A 17,924-nucleotide genomic window follows, 5' to 3' on the forward strand; every position below is an offset into this window, starting at 1 on the left:
AAACACTTGCATCTAGGTAATGTATCGTCCTCAACCTTGGAAACGTCTCAAAGCCTGCCCAAACACATAGAAGATACCAAATCGAGCTAATCTAAATGGTAAATTTCAAGTTAAGCCCTGGAAGCCCGTGTTCTCTCTAGTCTGCACACGCCATTGACATGGGAAATTCCTCATTCCATGAGATGCACAATAGTATTATTCGTCTGATCTGTTATGAAAATTTGTCAGACCTCAACTGCTCCAAATAGGTTCAAGTTGATACATACTATTGGGACATCTGGATGAAAGCATCATGATGTTCCTACTCGCAACATTTGAAGAGACATCTGCATACATAAAACTGGATGAACTTCAAATTTTTATATCTGACCTCGGAGTTCGCACATGCATGTGGTAGTACTTCAACCTTGGAACTTGAAGTTGAGGTTGAATAGTATTCAGGTTAAGCATTTCGAGGCAAAGAAAGAAATTCTGGATATCCTAGTAGCCCGGGAAATAAAAAAGTGTAGTACTACTACTATATATTGCCAACTTGAAGCTAACATTCAAGTTTGAAGATAACTAATCCCAAGATATTATGAGAGTCTTTTTTTGCAAGGCTACGAGTAAGTTCCTGCCCAGGTGAAGGATGCTATAAGAGGGTTTTGATGATCATGTACCGGAGAATGATTAAAAAGAGAATTGGGCATATTCATAGAGCCAGGCATGTTGTGGACCTGGTGTAACAGTTCCAAGGTTTGGAAGGTAGTCGCGTAAACGCGGTGAAGGGAAATGAGAGATCCCTCATAGTTTAGTTTAGGGGGAGAAAGTCAGAAAACTCAGCCCAGCTGGCCTATTTGTCAGCGGTCTCTGGATTACCTTGGCGGGTGGGAGGACAGAGGCATTGATCAGGAAGGTCTGGCCCTGGTCAATAGCTGAGTTAACACCAGAGGGTGGGCGGGAATCCTGCTACGGCAGGCGACAATCTATTTTGCAAATTTTTGATATTTTTATCTATACTACTTTCAGACTCGCCATTTCCATTCATTTTTCAAGAAATCAGAAATAACCAAGAATGAGTAAGATATCGAGGGTGTTGTGGTGGTTCTGGGTGTATCAAGTGAGGCTATTCACAGCATCTCACTACTCCCTCTGATGCACACCTGATTTCAAGGTCCCCGGTTCGTTTCCAGCTTCCATCATTTTATATTGTACAGTGAGAAAGACGACGGCAGAATAAGACCTTTTCAAAGAACCCCTTGTGTTTACACCAATTTTCCCATGAAGTCCAACCGAGGAATAATAAAACTCATGACTTGATCCGGACTGCTGAAGATTGCCAATTCAATATGGTATCTGTGAGGTCTGAAACGCGTCTGTGGATAAGACGATCCATGACAACGCTGGAATGATTATGGAATAATGAGCCTGCTACGCGCCATTTTCTTTTGTATAAGCTACATGTGCAAGCGCATATTGCTACTAAATCGAGTATGGCCCAAGCAGTTTTATTGTGGAACCCTTCCTAACAAAGCTGGCAGTACCCTATCATCTTTTCTGGAGCTACATGCATCGCACAATCTTCGATTTAGCCTCAGATTTGTCGCAATACAATAAAAGTACCAAGAACAGGAAGCGGCAACTCTTCAGTTTTGGATCTGTCCGAGTCTAACAAAAGGCTACACCAATCGCAAAATTTGGAAGCGACAAACAGGCGCCAAACCATCCTAATTATCGATCGGCGACCCAAGCCACTGCTTAGTCTCCGGATCAAGATTTTGTTTCTCCGCCTCTTTCCATTCTTTAGTGACGAGATCCGCTCTTTCCTGAGATCTAGGGGTAATTTTGGCAGGAAACTCCTCCGGCATACAGACAAACCCTTGAGTCAAGAGATCTGGATCAGGTAGAACAGGCTTGCCATTATCATCAAGTACCGGCTCAATATTGAAAGCCCATAGAATGCGAGACATCGCAAGAAAGAGACTGCGCTCTGCAACATGGATTCCGGGGCAAATTCGACGACCAGCTCCAAAGGTAAATGCATCCCTTTTGGCAGCATCGTTATTTGCGGCCGCGTCGCTGAGACTTTGATAATCATCTTTGTACCGATCGGGATCGAATGTTCGGGGTGATGGGTGTCGCTGTGGATCCATATGGATGGCCCATACGTTGTTCAGAACTCCTGCACCCTTGGGAATGATGAATCCCTTATAATAATCATCTTGTGTGACAGCATGGGGGGACCCCACCAGCAATAGCTGTTGGCATCCAGCGAAGTGTTTCTTTCATGCAACCTCGGATATACTGCAAATCAGGTAGATCATCCATGGTCGGTAGTCTCTCCGAGCTGACGACAGAGTCAATCTCGCGTTGGGCTCTTTTCTGCACGTCGGGAAATAGTAGCATGGCCTGTACAAACGCGTACAAAGTACTCGATGTGGTTTCCGAGCCGGCCTCAAGCAAGGTTCCTGCGATATAGGCTGCCTGGTCATCGGAAAAGTCATCATTCAACTGCGCATCATACATTCCTGTACAGAAGCACGACCCGATAGTGCCTTCATCTTTTCCTTGTTTGGCATTTAACCAATGACCCAGATAGAGTTTCTTTTCACGCTTATGGTGCTCCTTCGCCTTCCTCTGGGCTGGTATTAGGAACTCGGGAAGAAAGCGCAGGAAAGGGAAGGAATCAATAATGGCGGCCGTTCCAGTTTGAGCCATGATTGTAAATTCCGCAACACCTTCGAATAGTTGCAAAAGCTTTGGGTCGCTATGGGTAGGTGTGCGCCAGCCATAGACAATTGTTGTAGTGAGTGCGTTAGAGTAGCGCTGGATGTGTTGAAGGAAGTCATTCGGCTCGGTCAAAAACTCATACAGCATCTGCTGATTTTCGAGTATCTGATATGGCAGATACTTTTTTGAGATCACCACGTTCAACAAACCATGTATCATTTTCCGAAACTATTGCAGAATAAGCCATCAATGGTTAAATATTTAATGTGAAGAATAGAGGATACCTTTCGCCATCTTGGACCATATCCCTACATCGAACTATTAGTACTTTGCATTTCATTCAAGAAGAGAGATCATGGGATTACCATCATGAGTAGCCTGAGACCACCACTGCACAATTCCTGCCCAATGTACATGTCTTGTCGATGAGAGTAGATGTTACTCCGCTTGTCAAGGAGGTCTTTCACAGCCTCGTCAGTTGACAGTACGACCAGCGTCTTTGTGCCCAGAATTAAGCTGTAAATGGGTCCATACTCCTCTGCCCACCTCTGGAACTGTAAATGAGCATCTCGAGTTGGCATCTTGATACAGGTATTAGCTAGGATAAATGAATATCAGAGTAGAATGTTTTCGATGGAACACACCTGATGGATATTTCCAATGATCGGCAGCGTTGGAGGGCCAGGAGGGTAATTTTTCGGGCGGCTACCAATCTTCAAGACACGGAATAGAGCCGCCAGGGCTATGAGGAGGCCGATAATTGAAGTTGCTGACGGCATTTCGTTCTAGCAGAAAGATAGGACAATTGTTGGACTTCAACGAGAGACTCAAAACGTCACGGAGGGCAAAATGCAGCCTTGGTGATTATTGATTATTTTACTGTCTGCTGTTTGTAATTTCCAATGTTTGAATAAAAAACTCGAGATGAATTGAGCTATATCAGTTTAAAGCATTGAATTCAGGAACAAAACTTTTTCATTGATAAGAGGGGAAGGACTTGTTACCTCAAGGTCCATCTAACTTTCACTACATGTCACAGACCTTCAAATTCTTCACATTTAAGTGGATAATGAATTATTGTACTGTCAAGTGGCGTACGGGTGCATCAGACTATACGGAAGATGGTTAATTCCCATGTCGATGCAGTGGGGGCCATTGTTCGCTTAGCCATGACTTTGAGAAGCTGAATCGCCATATTCTTGGAAAATTGTTTTACTTTCTCCGGTATTTCTTTGCCGAGCTGACAGACCTTGTCAAGATCAACTTGAATGAATTTGTAGAATTGAGGAATTGAAAACAACTGATGTTGTCGTTTTTGTTGTAGCTCATTATGCGTTAAGCAATGTCCTCTTCACAAAATCCACTTCCTCCATTGTTCCACAGACTAGGCCCGCTCTCTCATTACAATTGTCCAATGGCCGACTCAGAATATCTTCTCCGCTCGAAGGATCGACAGCCTTCCCTCCAGCACACTCGACGATCAATGCAATAGGGAGAAGCTCATACAGCCGGCGCAGCTTTGCCTTGCTCGCGCCCGTGACAGGTGAAACATAAATCCCGTGTCCCTTAACTAGCGCATGGACTACATCCGGGACCAATCCACCACTATAGCGCAAGGTGTACTTTTGCTCTATGTAGTGCGTGACAAGGCGCATGTAAGCCTCACTCTCTGCAGCAGCACGAAGATTCGCAGGGGCGAAATATCGTGTCTTGAATGGGGCTTCGGCGAGTCGCACGTTCGTTCGTACGATCTCATAGCTATATGGCTCCTGTCCGATTCCAATTTCAAGACAGCATGGTTCGCTTCCAGGAACTCTCACTGCGACAATGGCTGTGGTGCGTGGGCCGTAAACACCCAAGATTGCGGCGATTTGTTTATCCACTGGCTGATTTAGCGCAGAGTCGCCTTCCCAGATCCCAATGATAGTCCCCACAGTCCAGTTGGGAGCTATGATCGAGCTCCCATCTAGAGGGTCAAAGGCGACGGTGTATCTTTCAGATCCGAGAGCGCCACTCTGAGCTTGGTTGAGTCGTTCCACAGGATCCTCTTCACTGCTTGCTGTGATGACAGAGGGACATTTTGCGAGCGCTTCTCTAATGAGATTCTCTGAAGAGACGTCGACGTTCAGTTGGCCATCACCAAATGCGTTGTTGGTCCCAGCAAGACTGATATTTTGTGACTGGTTGAGCGCCTTTGCGATGCCGGAGATGCCCTCTAGGAGTGCTGGAAGGACCGAGTCGCATAGAGAAGGGCGGCCGTATGGCGACAAAAGAGCTTTAAGATCATTTGCCATGATTATCGGAATGTGCAGTCCAGCCTAGTTGGACCAGGAAGTTTTGATCGGCCGAATCAAGCTAACGGGAAGGCCGTTGATGTAGGTAGCGAGGGGTAACAGAGAATGAGGTCCACCGGGAACCCGTTCAAGATTGCTCTTGAATTCAAGTTCTTTGATTCGGCTCTGTCACCCACTGTCATAACACTGTGAACTGAGTGACTAAAACTATAATTGATATATCTGTTTATATTATGAAACAATGACCTTTATTTCTTCTTTCCTTCAAACATGACATAGCTCCCAGCCTTCGCTAGAAATAGCTTAGTGGGGCATGTGGCGCTGCATAATATAGTCAACTGGAAAACTGAAACCGCACGACGATACCCTTGCTATACTAACCTTGGAAGATCTTCCAGGTCTGAGATCTGACAACCAAATTCTACATCTCAGAGATGATTGGATAGTGGGTTTTCATGGCGTGACTAGTACATGGAGTCTTTAAGGATAATGTGATCGACTCCTCAGTATCTCTTTGCTTCAGCACAAATAACCATTGTCAACGTCACTCTTCAAACATCAAAGTTCAACTTGAAGTTATCATATCTCATCTTTCCTTATGCGTTCAAATGTTGAGTTCAGTGAACCACTGAACTCGACATTAACTTGAACTTGAACTTGAGCCCAACCATCTTACCTCCCGAGGACATACAATAACTGAAACGTGATCTCTCAAAAGTTACGACATCTGCACCCACTCAGAGGACATCAAGAATCATTGGTAACTTGAATTGAGAGCAGAGTCACCTCGAACCTCTCTTTGACATTTGGTAACTCAAATTTGTTGAGAATTTCGACAAAGCGTGAGCTTAAAGAAGCCCGGACAACAGAATTACAGGACAAAAACAAATCATCTTCGAGACCATATCAACAAGACAAAACAATGGGCGTTCTCAGATGGCATCAACGCACTACTGTCCGATTAATTGACTGACATGAATTTCTTACTGCTTTAAACTCATTCTCAAGTCATCAAGTCCGGATAAAAGCTGACATCTCAAAAGCCGAGTATATACTTCTGGGTTGCGACAAGTCTCACAGGTACGCATTTTATCTTTCTCTCTTAAGACTCCCGGCTTCAACAAGCATTATAGGCTAAAAGATGGATTCATAGCAGCAACATCCAAGATATCTCTCATTTACCCCTGATACCAATATATCCATGTCACATCTAGCTGTAGATAGTTATACAAGGATTGGAACGAGAACCTTCAGCATTTCCAGTCTTATGCAAGCTCATTCCAAACTTGAGCGGACTGGACGATCAATCACGAGCACATGATGGCTTTATCATGACCCCGTTCAACTTTTCCACATTATGTGGTGGAGAATCTGAGGTACTACCGAATGGGTGGGTGTTACCATGATTTAGAATTGGGAGAAGTACTGTCTTGCCAAAATGAACATTCACAGCAATCCAACAGTGTGCCGACAATAAACGGCAGAATTTGCAGCGTTCCTCAAGCAGAACAACATTCGAACACTCGCCAGTTCCACGTCATGGTGCTGTCTTTTGGTGAAGCCTATGTCGAGTATATTCGTGATGGCCAAACCAAGGCTTTTTGGCGATAGAAAACACGAGCTCCTAAAAGTCAAGCGTGCTGAGGTTACGAAGCATTTGCACACATAAGCGATCCGAAGCGGCCTGTTCATGTCCAAGCAAAGATTACGGACAGGCACTCATGTGAATATCAAATTCTTGGTGCAGATGAGCGACTGGAACTCAACCATGCGAGATGTGCTGAAGACGTATCCACCGCAAGAAACGGAGCCTGGGCGCGAGCATCAGCCACCCTCCAGAATTGTCATGGCTCCAAAAATTCATTTGCAGAAAATGAATTGTCCAACCCATTCACTGGTCGAGATCCCTGAATGTCAGGGATCTTCGGATCGCAAAGGAGAGGCCCTGAACCAGGAGCGTCAACTGAATCAATTGATATATCAGGCCCAGATCTGTTAAATGAATATGACTAGGAATATGGAAACCTTGAATAAATTCTATACTATGCCGTACACATAGATGCTCTACATGCGGAATATACATGTATTAGTCTTCTTCGGACCGGAAATATTATGTGCCGGCACAGGTCCAGCTCAGGGGTCATGTATCTCATGTAACTCACTTGCATATTCAGCTTCAAGTTGTTTCTTTTCAATTGTTTCTTTTCAAGATTAGAGAGTACAACATTGGAAGTGTCTATGCGTCTTTATTAAAACTGGTCACATTCCAGCCATGGCGCCTACGCGACATCTTCTTAAAGAAGAAATCACACACTCACAAGCAAGGGACCGAGAGTTCAATATACTCCATCAACTTGAATATTATGACCAACAACAAACATTCCTTTCCCATTTATCGGCTAGGAAAGAGTGGATGAAGGGTGTGATTGCTCATCATCTTGGGCTTAAATCAACACAATCATGCCAAATTGCTGAATTAGAAGATTGGTTTCGTGGTAGCTTTAACTTTTGTATCCCTGTGACAATTCAAAATTGGACAAATCGATCACAGACTGGCTCTCGAGTGATTCTTCGTTTTCCGCTTCCATACCGCATCGGTGAAAAGACTTATCCTGGAAATGGAGATGAGAAGCTAAAATGTGAGGCGGGTGCCTACGCTTGGCTTCAGCAAAACTGTTCCGATATTCCAATTCCCCACTTATATGGATTCGGCCTAGCCACCGGGGAGGCTGTATGATGCCAAATTCCGAGTCTCTTCATGACAAAAGCAAGGCTAATTGAAAATTAGTACACGCGATGCGATAATTTACCTTTCCTGAGTCGCGTCTTTCAATCTATACGACGTGTTTTTTTGCGCCATTTTTCTTTCCCATTGCCATCGAATTACACTTTTCATTCAAATGGATGATTACTCGGAGAAGAGTGCTGATGTCGGATATCTACTGATTGAATATATTGAACAAAGTCGAGGTGCAATGCTTTCAACCAGCTGGAATGATTGCCGAAATGACATGAGGCTCAGAACCAACTTCATGAGAGATCTTGCTCGTATTCTCCTGAAAATGAGTAGTATCCCTCTGCCTTGCAATGGGTATTTTACTATCGACAGAAGTGGTGACTTGGCCTTGAACAATCGACCGCTCACAATGCAGCTTCAGATATTGGAGAATGAGAACATTCCAGCAAGTCTACCCCAGGAATATACTTATTCTACCGTTGACTCCTACATAACGGATCTATTGAGTACTCACGACAGTCGATTACAAAATCAGCCAAACGCAGTGAATAATATTGGGGACTGTAGTAATCAAATGTCAGCACTGACCGCAATGCGGGCGATTGCTCCGTTGTTTTACGACCAGGATCAACGTCGAGGTCCTTTCGTCTTCACGCTCACCGACCTTCACCAAAGTAACAATTTGGTTGGTCAAGATTGGCATATAACGGTGTCTACTCGATCTGGAATGGGCTTGCTCCCAGCCGATGCAAATGATCGAACTTCCATACTGGTTAACAAACAAAGCCGTCGATATGGTTGATGTCGAAGAAGTCAGCATATATCAAACAGAGCTGATGACCGCGTTACGGAAAGTTGAGGCCGCAAAGTCTAAAAATGCGCCACAAGATCACCTCTCAAATCTTCCCCAGCTGTCGAGCGTAATGGAAGACGCATGGGATACTGGTACCTTTTGGTTTACCTTGGCCCTGTCCAGTCCACTCGGTCTTTTACAATTTTCTACAAGCGCATACAGCCCTTCTTATCAAAGCATCGCTCAGATGAAATCAATGAATTCATGCCTTTCTATTGGACAAGGGATGTTGGGAAATTCTTGGCTACTAAAATCCAAGACAAAAAGAGATATGATATCGCACTCGAGAACGCCTTTGAAGAGACATGATTGATACCATCCTATCTGCTAAGTTTCTCGATTTTTGCTTACCACCAGGTCCTTAAAACAAGGAAATGATTCCTTTATTTGCTGAGGGCGTTGGCTTGAACACTCACACCAGCTATACACCGTGATGTCTGGATATTACATATGCTCAATCCGGGCACTCAAATGACGACTCGAAGGGACTCGGACTTCAGGAGATAGACTGCCATAAAAATGTTTCATTAATCTTAACTTGAAGGTGAAAGCTAATGTGAAGTCGCGAAGAAGTGATATAATAATCCGCCCTTCAGAGTTGGTGATGTTTGGCACAGTCTCTGATTTTGCCGACCCCACTTCAGGTCATCCATGTTATCCCTAACCTCGAAAAGTACATGCATACAGCACTTGAGTGCATATGCGCACAGGTGGCGTGGCAGTTTTCCATAGATTGTTTTAATGATACATAAGAGCCCCTATCAACTTTACTCTGAACTGGCAGCGGCTACAGAATTACCCGTACTACTTTGACTAACTACCTAGCGACTTCTAGCCTGAGGTACTACCTAATAGTAGTACTACTATAGGAGCAATATTTACAATTTCAACTTGAAGTTTGAGTGTCTGTTGAGCGCGCAGGGTGCAGAATTTATGAATTACAATACAATAATTTGAATAAAAACAAACATTTGAAATCAGGTATGAAAAGAAATCTATCATCTCCGTCCACCGAGTCGGGGCCGATGTATGTTCCACGGTTCAAGTTGATGGTTGAAACAACTTCAAACTCCAAGGAATTATTACATCCCGCCATATTCCTCTTGCAACACCTTGTGTAGTATCACATTCTGACAGCTCTTTGATGATAATAGCTCAGAATGGCTATTATCAATCTGAACCAACCTTCTCCTTGGTCCGGTGCTTATGTTTTCGTCGCTTTACAACACCCTTACCCTTTGAGGATTTGCTTTTCTTTGAGCCCTTCTTAGACTTCTTAGAGCCTCCCTTTCCTTGACTACTGAAACTGTGGATTTTGATCTTTTGGAAGATACTCGATACGCTCTCAATATGCTCTGCCGGACCCTTTTTATAGCTCTCTACTGGGACATTTAGCGGGTCTTCTCCAGGGGCCCTACGCCTCTTAGGACTCCTCTCCTCACTCGAGTCACGGGAATGTGCTCTCTCCTCTCCCTCATCTTCCTCTGCTAGCCACTCATCCCATTGCAGTTCATCCTCTGGTGCTGTATTCTCTGGAAGCCAACCTATAATCATCTGTTAGCAACTTAAAATTCGAAAACTCTTCATTAGGTATGCTCACCGCGGTCATTTGGCCTGATGATCATAGTGAAGTTAGGCCGGATGCCTGGTATCACACCCCGCTGATCATTTCGAGGACCAAAAAACCATGGGTAGTGTGTGTCATAGCTATGGCGGACAACAATAGGGAAATCGGCATTGTTTTCAATAGGGACTTTATGATCCTCGACCCCCATATCAAGTGTATGCACAGGTACATGGCTCCACCATATACTTCCTTCTGAAGTCAAATATCCTTGATCAATGCAAAATTGTCTCATCCAATCGAGTTGGAGCCCTTCGCTATTGAGCCACATCTCATCAAAGCTCTTGTATGCTGCATCCACCTCTGGAGCTGGAGCATATACTGCACCGGCGGGCGCTCCATGGTCCGGTACTGGGCGAGGCAGAAAGTCGCTTAGACTCAGCGCGAGATATAGAGGGTTCTCCCACATAACTGCAACCACCACAGGTGCATTAAAAAGCACATTCTCACTGTTATGGCTAAACTTCCCCCCGTCTCCGGGCGCAACTAAGGGAGCCGGACCAGGTGCCGGTGCTGGTGCTGATCCTGGTGCCGGTGCTGATCCTGGTACCGCTGCTCCTCCTGCCGCTGCTCTTCCTGCTGCTGCCGCTTCTAGTTCTGCTTTCTTTTCTGCTTTCTGTGCGGGACTCAATAGAATCATCTGCCTCAGCAATGTCCATTCCGGTGTTTGTTTTATATCTGCCATATCTTGCCTTTCCAGGTCAAACTGTCCTTCTAGCGCAATTTTTCGTACTCTGTGATATTGGGTCCAAAGTCTGAGTAGGTCTCTCATAGGTTTGCTATCATACGTCATTCTACCTAATAAAGCACCAGGTAAATCACCTTTTCGAGCCATAATCGCATTTCTAAATGCGTCTTGATTGGGTAGGCTTTTGTGCTCAACGTATCCTTCTGCTTCCTCGATTTCCTCCATAACTCTGATCACAGTATCTCGATTATCAGCATTGCTGGGATGTGTTAACCCCAGCTGCGTCCAAAACGATTTGAATGGAATTACTCCCCTGTTTGGGGTAATCCATTTCGCCGCCATGTTTAGTACTAGTACTGTGACGTAAATTCAAGCGTAACTTTGACGATTTGAGAAGGGATAAATGCTGGAATCAACTGATATGATCCGAGTTCAAATGTCACAGTCGATCGTGCTAGTTGTTCGAGTTTCGAGTCTCAATGACAGTTGATATTGAACCTTGGAAATCGCATGTGTATGTCTCTAAAACTCCAGGGATCCATAGAACATTTGAAGTATTTATGTTGAGTTCGATACTAAATATCAGTTCTTTGAAATTCTTCAGCCCTCTTGAGGTCAAGTCTTTACACCAAGCGCCATTGACCGGAATCTGGATTCGGGAGTTTCAGGTTACTTTGATTCCAAGGTCACTTCAAGCTTGAGTTACTGGTAGTAGCTTCAAGTTGCTATACATAACCTTTGATAAAGGGAGTACGAGTCCTGTATCATGACAGAGATATTTTTATATGCTCACATCTGGGCATACAAGGTTGGAATGGTTCTAAGATTCCTTTTGAAGACTTTCTAACGTTGAAAGGTCACCACTGCACATTCATCCCTAGAGGAGTGGTAATTTCTAATTTCGGACAGCATGATGCTTTGATCCAATATCTTCATTTTTTTCATTGAATGCCAGTGGACTCCTATTTGACTGAAGTACGGGCTTTGTAGTCCTTCAGATTACTCTTTGTTATAGAAATCCTTGTTCTCGGCGTGTTTCAAGTTTTATTTTGATAGAGACCTATTAATAATACTAGATTCGCATATGATCAGGCGCTGCCAGTGCATACACTTAAGGTTGAAGAACTTGAATGGCTAGAGAACTTCCCTTCAATGTGCGGATGGTTGGGTAATCAAAGGTCCCCGATAGTATTTCAAAATATCTTGTATACAAACTCAGGGGGTAGGCTTTGAAATGTTGTCCTTTGACTAGTAGATAGAGTAATAATAGTATCATATTATTATGTAGCTTAAAATAACAACCAAGACAACTCAGACAACTCAGACAACTCAAGTGCTTCCAAGGTTGAACTTGAATCTTCAATGTGAAGATGATACTGAACAACCTCAACTGTTAATGATTTTTGTCTCATAAACCATCAAATGGAAATTGAAAAAATATCATAGTGCGTAGTGATCAATGACAGAGGTCCTAGTACTACCTAGTCATCTTCAAAATATTGCATATGTAAGTATTGAGATGAGTTAGCTTAATTATGATCATAGGCAGTAAAACAAACAAATACTACAAACAACTGAGGGGCTTACGTGGTACTCGGCAACCTCTCAAGGTTCAGAACTATGAGATAAACTAGCTTTGAAAGTGTTTAAATATATATTATCAGTTTGATCGAGGCTGCAAGTGTGTATTTCGTTGAAGCCTATGATGTTTGATGATTTACTGGACACTTAGGCCCACTGAGACATAAAGAGCCAATTGCTAATCAGTAAATCCAGATAAGCTGAGAGCAAGGCTTCAAAAAACTAAAATACAAATTCATTCCCATGAACAGGCAGAGTTGACAGCTTCAAAATGGTTGGGAATCGATGGAAATTTTACAGAAGAATGAGGCTAGCGCCGAGAAGAGTGGACAAAACAGTCACAAAGCCAACCGCAATGGGAGCCATCGCAAAGCGAGGTGGCTGAAGACCTGCGGCAGCACCCTTGGAACTGGTGCTGGAAGTGGAAGATGTAGCAGTAGCGACAGCGCCGGATCCTGCTGTGGCAGTTGTGGTGGATTCGGTGCCTGCATCCATGCTGCCTCCACCACTGAATCCCTTGCCCTGTCCAGCACCAGCTGTCAGATACTTCTTGGCGGGTGCCGGCATGGCAGGCAGGGAGTCACTGTCGACATCCCAGTTGGGTGCATTCTTTGTAGGACAGGCATCGGCGCCACCGGTGCTGTTGTAGTCGCCATCACCCTTGGGGTTGGAGGTCTTCGAGAAGGCTGTCTTCAAGGAATCATAGTCGGGAAGCTCCTTGACTGAATCTCCACTGATCTCCACAAGGCCGTACTTGCTTGACTCTTGGGAATACTCGTACACCAGGCCACCGGAGTAGACACCAGTCATATCAGTGGAGTACAGAGAGCTGACCTCCTCAAACTTTCGGGTGTTGGTGTTGCAGCCGTATTCGGAAAGGAAGAGTGGAAGACCATAGCCTGTGAAGTTCTTCACCTTTTGGTCCCAGCCAGAGATCTGGAACGAGGATGGGTCGCACCAAGAGTAGTCGTTGAAAGCAAAGAAGTCACTACGCTCATCATCGGTACCACAGTTCATGTATTGGGCCATCTCGAGTCGGTTTGTGTCAATGTCGGCCTATTTTAAGTTAGCGCAATGCATGGAAAGGCAAAACAGGATATACCTACTGCAGAGTATCCGACTGGAACATGACGGAGGTCACGAGATCGCAGGTATGAGCGGAGATCGCGAGTAACGGCTTTAACGTAGGGAGCGGCCTTGGATGAAGGTCCATCGTTGATGACTTCGTTGCCTGAAAAGAACGCCAGGGTGTTGTCATACTTGGCAAACATCTCAACAGTGGCGAAGATGTACTGGAGATAGACATCATTGTACGACTTCGAGGGATCGGCGCGGTTGATAGCGTATTTCGGGGTGTTGACATCAAGTACCAGGTAGATTCCAGCATCGGCTAACGCATTCATACACTCATCATGATCCTGGGAGTTATCGACGGAGTACACACGGACGGTATTCAAGCCCAGATCTTTGAATTTCTGGATATCGCGCTTGCAACCATCGGCATCGGCAATAGGGTCTGCGAGCTTGGATGATCCACCGGGCTGATAGTCGACACCGCGAATGTAGAAGCGGTTATCACCCTGGAAGAAGGCGTTGCCTTTCACTGTGATGGGGGTGATACTGCCGCGTTTCTCGGTTGTTTTTGTTGTCGCGGCACCCAACACGGTGGAAGTGCTGAGCGTAAAAGCTACCGCAAGAGAAGCGATATTGACCTTCATGATTTTGGACGTCGAAATATCTGTAGGTTGGAGTATGTTTGAGAGGGGGAGGGTGAAAGGGTAAACAAGAGCTGGATTCTGGAATGAGAACGAGTGACGTGTGAATGATAGGCGTTACAAAAGGAAGAACGAAGGACTGTAAAGAACGTAGGGATGAAGAAAGGACGACCAGGAGTTTTCACCTATGGGTAGTTGCCAATACTTATTATGTACTTTTCAGGTCTCTATGTTGCACTCATATATCATAACAAGCGCCCTTTTACCATCTTAATTAGGATCTGATCCACACTGCCGCCATACAGTGACTGACCACAGTAAGGATAAACCAGACACTGATGAAATAACAAACAATCATTGGACCACTCGCACAGTGTCACCACAATTCTCCTGAAGGAGATATCCTCCGAATGGTTGATCACTCTGCAAGGGGCTTCTGCGGCAGGGACTCTGGGCAGGCTGGGCATTGTGGGGTCGAGGACCCTGACCCTGAATTTAAGGACGGGGATTTTCGAATAAATGGGATGATTGACATCTGGGCAATGGCTATGCTCATTTGCGATCTTCTTGTTTACGGTGAGACTTGTCTGAGTGGCCAATGTCTCGCTCCATGGTACTTCCAGACTACCATACAAGAAACACTTAATTACTATTCACTTCCTTAACAATACAACTTCTACCCAGTATCCAAGTCCGTCTCAAGTCAATTCTCATAGCAGACAGGCTTCTATTGATGATCTTGCTATTGACTTGCTCGAAGCTTGCAAAGTTGGCACTGAGAGATAGACAAGGGATGCATAGTATTGGCTTGGCGCCAACTGGTGACGCGGGTTCTGGCCACAAGGGTGGAGAATAGTTGTCGATCGCAACCTTGGAAGTAGGCAGCAAGTTCAAACTCCAATTCTCTGTTTCATGTCTCACCCATTCTAATGGGTCGCAGAGTTTAACATGTGGAAAGGATATACATGTGGCAGGTGACTCCGAGTCTGATTCGGAGCCCAACATTTGAGCTTGAATGAACTTTTTAAACAGCATTTGTGTACACAATCACCCCTTGAGATCAATCATGAATACGTTCAAGTGTAAATGCTTGGGACTCGGAGTTCAAACACCTTGCATCCATGAATAAGTACATCGATCTGCGCTATAAATGGTGATCGGTCTATTCTTAGATCAGAAACTGGGATCGTGCGAGGTCTCCATGGCTGCCAGTACCCGTAGGTACTACATTGTACCACTTGACCACACATTACATTCTTTCAAGGCTCTCTCGATTGAGCACTTGAGGGTATCTCCTCCAAGTGTATTATAGACATACTAGTATGTATGGGCATTTCGAAAGTCGAACGATTCTCATGCAGTGGATCTCCAGGGCTCTGAAGTAACTACAACAAAGACTCATATTTCACTCAGAATGTCTCTTCCCCAATTTATCTGTCCCATGAAGCCAATCGAAGAGTCCAATCGACCCATAATTCAGATTGAACTTCTCATGATGCAGGTCGTGCATCTTCGCTTTGTTATGGAAAAAGTCGTAGCCACTATGTACCGTAGCCGTGTTAAACAGTTCCCATGCAAGAAAAACCCAAAAGGTCAAAACATGGCTCCGCAATAATTGAGGTGGCAGGGAGATCGGTAATGCGTTCGCAAAAATCTGCTCGATAGGATGCGCAAATTGAGCAGCAAGGGCAATAGGTGCTGTAAATTTGTGATGTTTTTTGTGAATTCGACGATATAGATACGGCACATGGAGCAATCGATGACTGTAGTAGAACATGGCCTCGCGCAAAAGTATACTGATCAAAAAGTCGCGGATAAACTCTCCCACACCAGGGAGAGATGCTTCAACGCGGTATGCGGATTGGGATCCCGCTTTGCTAGATAAAGTGAGGAGAGCGAGATGTAGCACAGATGAGAGTATCTGATTTCGCGTCACCACAAGGAAGCATTGTAGGATGTCGCGTCGTGTAGGTTGTTTTGGCGCGGGTTGGATTTTGTGTTTCTGAGAGAATGCCGGCGCAGTAACATCTAAGACTAGGCACAATATCGAAGGAAACCAGAATGACAGCACCTGAACCAGCAGAGTGCCCACAAACTCGATTCTCTGTGGTGAGTAAGACTCTACAATGTCTGCCCAAAATGCTTCAGCCATTGGTAGCAACTGGCCACTGTAATCTGTCAAGGTCTCCATACTCGTAGAATCTGGGGTATGATAGAAATGACTTCCCCGCAAGATCGAGTCCGTGAGAGTTGTAAGTTCACGCTATTTTGTTCAGCAGGGTCTTGATACGAGCCTCGGTTCATCCAGCAGTCTTTTCCCGCGTCCCCCACAATCGATCCACCAACACCATTGCCAACAGTGGATCTCGGCAAGATCTTGGTCCCATGTGAATTTCCTGGCGTTAAGAATTGATCAGCCAATACTCTGGATATCATCACCTTACTTTTAAGCTACAAGTAAAGGCGCCATGATGGCCGGACTCTTTCTCGGCGAATAAACGGCATCGATGCGGTGTTCGGGCTCGTGGCCGGCCCGAAAACGGCCCGGAAACGGATCAGGCTGAGTATTAAAGAGCAGAGAGCAGCGACGATGAGCAGGATCCATAAACACAGAACAAGCAAAAAAGTTTAAGCACTCATCTATTCCATTCAGTCTGCAAATAATAATCTCACATACAATATGGTAAGTTGTGGATCCAGATCTTGCAGCGCAACCCCACTACACTCAAATCTCATGCTGACATGGATCCCGGCACAGTCAAAATATATTGAATACGGTCTAAGCAAGCTATTCTACAGCGCTAAAGGGCGTGATGCAGGTCTATTTTCCAAGAACGCTGCATTCGCGGACTTCCCAAAGCCCACTATAGAGCTTGAGTGTCCTGAGGTTGGCCCATCAGGATCCCAACTACACAAGGACCACTCCGCAGACGGCGCGGGACGATTCCCAACGCTGAGCTGGCCAGCCGCATCTCCAGAGACCAAGCAGTTCCTTCTTGTCAGTGAGGATCCCGACGCGCCTCTACCAAAGCCTATCGTCCATGGCATTTATATGGGAATCCCACCCACGGTGACGAGTGTCAGTGAAGATGACTTAGCCCAGACGGCAGAGACTGGGGTGCTGAAGAGTGGATTCCGATATGGCAAGAACCGACGGAGTACCGTGTATATTCCCTGCAAGCCCCTGCTGGGACATGGGCCGCATCGCTATTTCTATACGATTGTCGCGCTTAGTGAGCCGATTGACATCACCAAGCTTAGCGAGTTCCCTACTATCGAAGAGGTAGCAAGTGAGATCGAGGGCAAGGTCATTGGATGGGGAGAATGGATTGGTGTGTATGAACGGGAATGGATCTAGGCCAAGTTCAAGTCTTCTATATTTGGTTGGTTTTTTCCTTGGTAGCGCGTTATATCCTTGTTTCATCATTTTCTACTACATGTCCACCATCTTTAATTCTTACTAGTAATGTACTCATAGACTATGAAATTCAGTTCAAGTTGTTATCCAAACTTTTCAGTCCTAGTAGCTGTCCGAGTCTGTAAAGAACTTCATTATTTTCACCTGAACTACCCATCGCCCATATTGAACATTTGGCTTATGGTTAGGGAACTGTATTCCACTCACATAACGGAATTCCTTTCATATACTAGTGCCGAATGGAAAATAGCAGCAGTTTGTCTAGGTCTATGACGACTGCGCAGGATATTTTAGTTTTTTCCGAG

General features: G+C 45.0%; 9 protein-coding genes across 9 annotated transcripts; 3 read left to right on the top strand and 6 right to left on the bottom strand.

Moving 5' to 3' along the window:
- Nucleotides 1–1,706: 1,706 nt before the first annotated feature.
- Nucleotides 1,707–3,488, bottom strand: N7483_009416 (cytochrome P450; the record flags this gene model as incomplete). The annotated part of the gene is made up of 5 exons (XM_057092843.1): nucleotides 1,707–2,168; nucleotides 2,224–2,937; nucleotides 2,994–3,017; nucleotides 3,075–3,290; nucleotides 3,354–3,488. The coding sequence occupies 5 exons, from the start codon at nucleotides 3,486–3,488 to the stop codon at nucleotides 1,707–1,709; spliced, it is 1,551 nt and encodes a 516-aa protein (XP_056944017.1).
- Nucleotides 3,489–4,037: 549 nt separating this feature from the next.
- N7483_009417 (sedoheptulose-1-7-bisphosphatase) lies at nucleotides 4,038–5,003 on the bottom strand (the record flags this gene model as incomplete). Its single annotated transcript, XM_057092844.1, has 1 exon — nucleotides 4,038–5,003. The coding sequence occupies one exon, from the start codon at nucleotides 5,001–5,003 to the stop codon at nucleotides 4,038–4,040; it is 966 nt and encodes a 321-aa protein (XP_056944018.1).
- A 2,900-nt stretch (nucleotides 5,004–7,903) lies between these two features.
- N7483_009418 (uncharacterized protein) lies at nucleotides 7,904–8,542 on the top strand (the record flags this gene model as incomplete). The annotated part of the gene is made up of 1 exon (XM_057092845.1): nucleotides 7,904–8,542. The coding sequence occupies one exon, from the start codon at nucleotides 7,904–7,906 to the stop codon at nucleotides 8,540–8,542; it is 639 nt and encodes a 212-aa protein (XP_056944019.1).
- A 34-nt stretch (nucleotides 8,543–8,576) lies between these two features.
- Nucleotides 8,577–8,902, top strand: N7483_009419 (uncharacterized protein; the record flags this gene model as incomplete). Its single annotated transcript, XM_057092846.1, has 2 exons — nucleotides 8,577–8,724; nucleotides 8,781–8,902. 2 exons carry the CDS (start codon nucleotides 8,577–8,579, stop codon nucleotides 8,900–8,902), a joined length of 270 nt encoding a protein of 89 aa, XP_056944020.1.
- Nucleotides 8,903–9,763: 861 nt separating this feature from the next.
- On the bottom strand, nucleotides 9,764–10,147 carry N7483_009420 (uncharacterized protein; the record flags this gene model as incomplete). Its single annotated transcript, XM_057092847.1, has 1 exon — nucleotides 9,764–10,147. The coding sequence occupies one exon, from the start codon at nucleotides 10,145–10,147 to the stop codon at nucleotides 9,764–9,766; it is 384 nt and encodes a 127-aa protein (XP_056944021.1).
- A 32-nt stretch (nucleotides 10,148–10,179) lies between these two features.
- N7483_009421 (uncharacterized protein) lies at nucleotides 10,180–11,247 on the bottom strand (the record flags this gene model as incomplete). Its single annotated transcript, XM_057092848.1, has 1 exon — nucleotides 10,180–11,247. The coding sequence occupies one exon, from the start codon at nucleotides 11,245–11,247 to the stop codon at nucleotides 10,180–10,182; it is 1,068 nt and encodes a 355-aa protein (XP_056944022.1).
- Nucleotides 11,248–12,780: 1,533 nt separating this feature from the next.
- Nucleotides 12,781–14,204, bottom strand: gel1 (1,3-beta-glucanosyltransferase gel1; the record flags this gene model as incomplete). Its single annotated transcript, XM_057092849.1, has 2 exons — nucleotides 12,781–13,542; nucleotides 13,593–14,204. The coding sequence occupies 2 exons, from the start codon at nucleotides 14,202–14,204 to the stop codon at nucleotides 12,781–12,783; spliced, it is 1,374 nt and encodes a 457-aa protein (XP_056944023.1).
- A 1,402-nt stretch (nucleotides 14,205–15,606) lies between these two features.
- N7483_009423 (sterol desaturase family protein) lies at nucleotides 15,607–16,392 on the bottom strand (the record flags this gene model as incomplete). The annotated part of the gene is made up of 1 exon (XM_057092850.1): nucleotides 15,607–16,392. The coding sequence occupies one exon, from the start codon at nucleotides 16,390–16,392 to the stop codon at nucleotides 15,607–15,609; it is 786 nt and encodes a 261-aa protein (XP_056944024.1).
- Nucleotides 16,393–16,881: 489 nt separating this feature from the next.
- On the top strand, nucleotides 16,882–17,559 carry N7483_009424 (YbhB/YbcL family Raf kinase inhibitor-like protein; the record flags this gene model as incomplete). Its single annotated transcript, XM_057092851.1, has 2 exons — nucleotides 16,882–16,884; nucleotides 16,960–17,559. 2 exons carry the CDS (start codon nucleotides 16,882–16,884, stop codon nucleotides 17,557–17,559), a joined length of 603 nt encoding a protein of 200 aa, XP_056944025.1.
- Between the last annotated feature and the right edge of the window lie 365 nt (nucleotides 17,560–17,924).

This window comes from Penicillium malachiteum (assembly GCF_028827825.1).
Source record: "Penicillium malachiteum strain IBT 17515 chromosome Unknown utg000004l:1.0-4883003.0:1.0-4884900.0, whole genome shotgun sequence".
NCBI classification, from domain to species: Eukaryota; Fungi; Ascomycota; class Eurotiomycetes; order Eurotiales; family Aspergillaceae; genus Penicillium; species Penicillium malachiteum.